Below are 4,552 nucleotides of genomic sequence, written 5' to 3'. Positions count from 1 at the left end.
TATATTTTAGACTTATGATAAATAATTTATATTATAATAAAATTTATTATTGATATTTTTTAAAATTATTAATATTTAATATATAAAATATTTATGATAAAAAATTAAATTAAATAAGAAATTAATTTTTTTTTTACAAATTCTTTTATTAAAAAACATTCTTAAAAACATTCTTATATATAAGATAGAGATTATGTTTAATAAAATAGAGATTATGTTCAATTATAAATTTATAATGGTGTGTTTTTCTGTGTCCTATTCTACTTCGGCTCAATTCACTCCCATACACATTACACACTCTACCCCACACTACAATTTTGTCTTCTTGTCTTATAACTCTCTTTCCTTCAAAATCCCTTGTTCTCTGTCTCCGTTTATAGGTTTCAATTTGATAATCTTTTTGCTTCTTTCTGAGTAAACTTTTATTCTTTGTACATATCAACAAGGTTTCCATGGCTACCAACAAGTTTGCAACCATGTTGCATAGAAACACCAACAAAATCACCCTGGTTCTTGTCTATGCCATGCTTGAATGGATTCTGATCATCCTCCTTCTTCTGAATTCCCTTTTTTCTTATGTGATCATAAAGTTTGTGGATTATTTTGGGCTTAAAAGACCTTGCATATGGTGCACAAGGATTGATCACATCATAGAGCCGGAAAATAACAAGTGCTCTTGCAGGGATCTTGTGTGCGAAGCTCATGCTTTTGAGATTTCCAAACTGGGTTTTTGCCTGAATCATAGAAAATTGGCTGAATCCGAAACTATGTGTGTGGGTTGTTCGTCTTCATGTCACCCAAATTTTGTGAACTTGTCTCAGACATGGATGCCGCAAATGGGTATGATTCATGATGCTGATGATGATAATAACAAGGTACTTGAGAATGGGGTGGAGCCTTTGAGGTGTTCTTGCTGTGGTGTCAACTATGTGAGCAAGTTCTACCTGATCAGAGATAAGCCTTCTTTGAGGGTTTTGGATTGTACCCAGAAACAGAATTTGATTACTGAAAGTGGGGTTGAGTCAGAGATTGACGAGGGGCATCATCACTCAGATCATGGCGGAGATGATTTTATTCTTGATCATCTTGAAGAGGAAAGGAACACTGTCGAAAACAAGGGAAGTGACATTATTGTTTTTGATGATGATGAGGGTTCAGGTGGAGGAGGAAAGGGGGCAAATGATGTTAATATTTGTTCTGTGTGTGATGGTGCAAAAGAAACTGTGTGTGGTGAAAAATACACATTCTATTTGGGCATAGGGAAAGGGCAAGAAGAAACAATTAGAGAGGAAAGTCTTAGTGTTCCTAAGGATGTTCGATCTTGTGAAGTGATCACTCATCAAGTTGCTTGCACTAGTGAGAACACTGAGCAAATTCCACCCAAACATTTGGATTTTGTCATTCATGGTAATGATTTCTTTTTGATTCCTGTTGAATTTGGAGACTCCTTTGCCACAGAACGTGAAAATCAACATATGTATATGGTGGGGGATGATGGGCTTAGTGGTGATGAAGATGTTATTTTGGATTTTGATATGAATTCTGGGGTAGAACCTGAACCTGTAATTGAGAATTGGCACACTTTTGAGGATACTGTGTCAGTGTCTTCAGGTCCAGGGTGTATAAAGGCATTCGAGGCCTATGGGGCTGAGTCAATTCCATTAAGGATTAGAGGGAAGAGCTTAGAATTAATTGTAGAAAAAGAAAGTTTGGAGCAAAAGTATCAAGAAGTGAAATTTGCTCAAACAACTGTTGACACAGGTATCAATGGCAATGTTGAAACAAACATGAAAAGATATGGGGAGTTATGTTCAGCTGTATCTCAAGGTTGCAATCTTTTATTCATCAATATAAGTTTACTACTCTAGCCAGTTCTAATTTTTTATCTATTTTTTTTGTCGTGCGTACAATGTTCTAATATTTTTCTTTTTCTTCGGTGTCTGAAGTTGCAACACAAATGCAGGGTGATGAATTAGAAGCAGAAGTCTCAACTCAATATCAAGATATTCTCGAGGATTCAAGTCAACAAATACAAGTCCCATCTTCTATCACTACTACTTTTACTGTCCAAGATGATAGAGGTAAGTCTCAACTGCTTTTCTCCTTTCTTTTGACTTTTAGTACTAGTCCATAAACATTTGTAATATCTATGTGCTGTACTGTTTTCTTTCATTTTATTTTATTTTTTTACTTTAAAATTTCTAATTAGGTCTTAAAAGAATTTGCAGAATTTAAAACAATATCATTGTTATGAGTATGCTAACTGTAAATAGCCATTTACATCATGTTTGGAGCTTAATAAGATGGAAGAAGAAACATTTCCTGACACACCCACTACTGCAGAGAATCTGTATCAACTACACAAAAAGCTACAACTGCTTGGGGGGAGAGAATCAAGAACAGAAGAATTATTGGAAGGAAGTGTCATTAGTGATATAGAATGTGATGAGTTGACAATTGAGAAGTTGAAATCAGCACTAAAAGCTGAAAGAAAAGCTTTAAGTGCTCTATATGCAGAACTAGAAGAAGAGAGGAGTGCATCTGCAGTAGCCGCAAATCAAACAATGGCAATGATAAATAGGCTTCAGGAAGAGAAAGCTGCAATGCAGATGGAAGCTTTGCAGTATGAGAGAATGATGGAAGAACAATCTGAGTATGACCGGGAAGCTTTGCAGCTTTTGAATGAACTTATGATAAAGAGGGAAAAAGAAAATTTTGAACTAGAAAAGGAGCTTGAAATATATCAAAAAAAGGTTCATGAATACGAGGTTAGAGAAAAGATAATGTCAAGAAGGGAAAGTAATATAAGAAGCAAAACTTGTCCCTCATGCAGCAATGCTAGAGATAGTGATGGACTATCTATTGATTTTAGTCAAGATACAAAGGAAGAAAATGGTACTTATAGCCATCAAGAGTTTAGCAACCGGAACACTCCTGAAGATGCTGTTATATATTTGGAGGAATCATTGGCAAACTTTGAGGAAGAGAGGTTATTAATTCTAGAACAACTGAAGATGCTGGAAGAAAAGATTGCTATATTGAATTATGAAGAAGAGTATTTTGATGGTAATAAATCAATAGAAAATCTTTGTGAAGAGAATGGAAATGGTTACCAAGATCATAATGATCACATAGGTCATGTGAACGGATTATCAAATGGTAAGCATCATGATGGAAGGAAAACAATGTGTACAAAAGCCAAGAGGGTTCTCCCACTCTTTGATGCAACTGGCACAGAAGCAGAAAACAGGGCAATGAGTAGTGAGTTAGATTTTACTTCCTTGCAAAATAGTTCAGATGAGAAGGTTCAATTAGAGAAGAAAAAGCTTGATGTAGAAGTAGAGATGGATCATGTTTATGAGAGACTACTAGCTCTAGAAGCAGATAGAGAATTTCTAAAGCACTGTATCAGCTCCTTGGGGAAAGGGGACAAGGGGTTAGATCTTATCCAAGAAATTTTACAACATCTTCGTGATCTCAGGAATGTGGAACAAAGAATCAGGAACATGGGAGATATTGCTGTGTAAGAAGTCTACTCAATTATGCCAAAATGATAATTGGTAAGACACTGAGCATTCTATATTAGAATAGTATATTTCTCTGATTTATCAATTAAGGATAGCATTTATTGATGTATTGAGGTATTGCTAATTGTAGATATCATATGTTATGTTGGAGTTGATGTAGAAACTACAAATCAAGCATCACTTTTGTCCCTTCATAGATATGGACAGTGGACATCAATGCATCACATCAACTTAACCTAATAATTTAAAGTTCCTTGATGGAAAGTGAAGAATCATGGTATGGTCAAGTTGACATAATGGTTATAAACAAAACTGACTTTTGTGGGGTGTGTCCATAATTACCTTTATGGAAAAGGATGGTAAGGTATTATTGTATATGCCTAGGCTAGTAAGGTGAAGCCACCCTGGCTCTTGTATTTTATGTGGAAAAGCCAGGATAGCAAAGCTGGAGAAATCCAACTAAGATTCTGGTGCCAGAGGTACCAAGATTTAGTTTATTAGACAGACAGAATGAGGGCCACTAGTTTTGTCATTTTTCTTTTTACCTTTTGGGGGAAGAGGGAATAATAGAGTAAAGAGGTGAATAGCATTAGTCTCTTCCTTTTCTCTTTCTCATCTTTTGCATTATTGCATCTTAGAGGCTTGTTTGTTTCTACGTGGGAAAAGCTGAGTCACTTCACTCACTTGAGTACACTAAAGTAAATGTATAATGTATTTATTTGTAATCGTATAAAAAGTTAGTGTTTGTTTATATTACTTGGAAATTCTTTGGTTACTGTTACTTGAAAAGCTTGTTATAGAGATGAATGATCAAAACCAACACAAGAGAGATAATAAGAAGCAAACACATGGACCATAGATGTTAAATGAATGGACTTTGAAGCTTTGATTATTTTCTTAATGAATATATTATATTATGATTGCTTAATTTCTGGTTATTTGTTGAATATAAAATAATTTCCTTTTGTTAGTCTGGACACACAGATGACTGGTAAATAATTAAGCACGTTGGGTTCATAATTAAG

General features: G+C 34.8%; 1 protein-coding gene across 1 annotated transcript; it reads left to right on the top strand.

The window, feature by feature from the left end:
- Positions 1 to 281: 281 nt before the first annotated feature.
- On the top strand, positions 282 to 4,283 carry LOC109810701 (myosin-binding protein 2). The gene is made up of 4 exons (XM_020374238.3): positions 282 to 1,827; positions 1,947 to 2,081; positions 2,344 to 3,560; positions 3,658 to 4,283. Exons 1-3 carry the CDS (start codon positions 453 to 455, stop codon positions 3,525 to 3,527), a joined length of 2,694 nt encoding a protein of 897 aa, XP_020229827.1. The 5' UTR covers positions 282 to 452; the 3' UTR covers positions 3,528 to 3,560; positions 3,658 to 4,283.
- Positions 4,284 to 4,552: the final 269 nt, after the last annotated feature.

The sequence above is a fragment of the Cajanus cajan genome, chromosome 11, assembly GCF_000230855.2.
Source record: "Cajanus cajan strain Asha chromosome 11, NIPB_CcT2T_4, whole genome shotgun sequence".
Lineage (NCBI taxonomy): Eukaryota > Viridiplantae > Streptophyta > Magnoliopsida > Fabales > Fabaceae > Cajanus > Cajanus cajan.
Note: the sequence above shows the minus strand (reverse complement) of the source record. Positions and strands in the feature narration are given on the sequence as shown.

Coding starts and splice junctions, on each gene's coding strand:
- LOC109810701 (XM_020374238.3), top strand. CDS start 453: ATGGCTACCAACAAGTTTGCAACCATGTTGCATAGAAACACCAACAAA. Junction 1,828..1,946: donor ATGTTCAGCTGTATCTCAAG/GTTGCAATCTTT, acceptor CGGTGTCTGAAG/TTGCAACACAAATGCAGGGT. Junction 2,082..2,343: donor TACTGTCCAAGATGATAGAG/GTAAGTCTCAAC, acceptor CCACTACTGCAG/AGAATCTGTATCAACTACAC.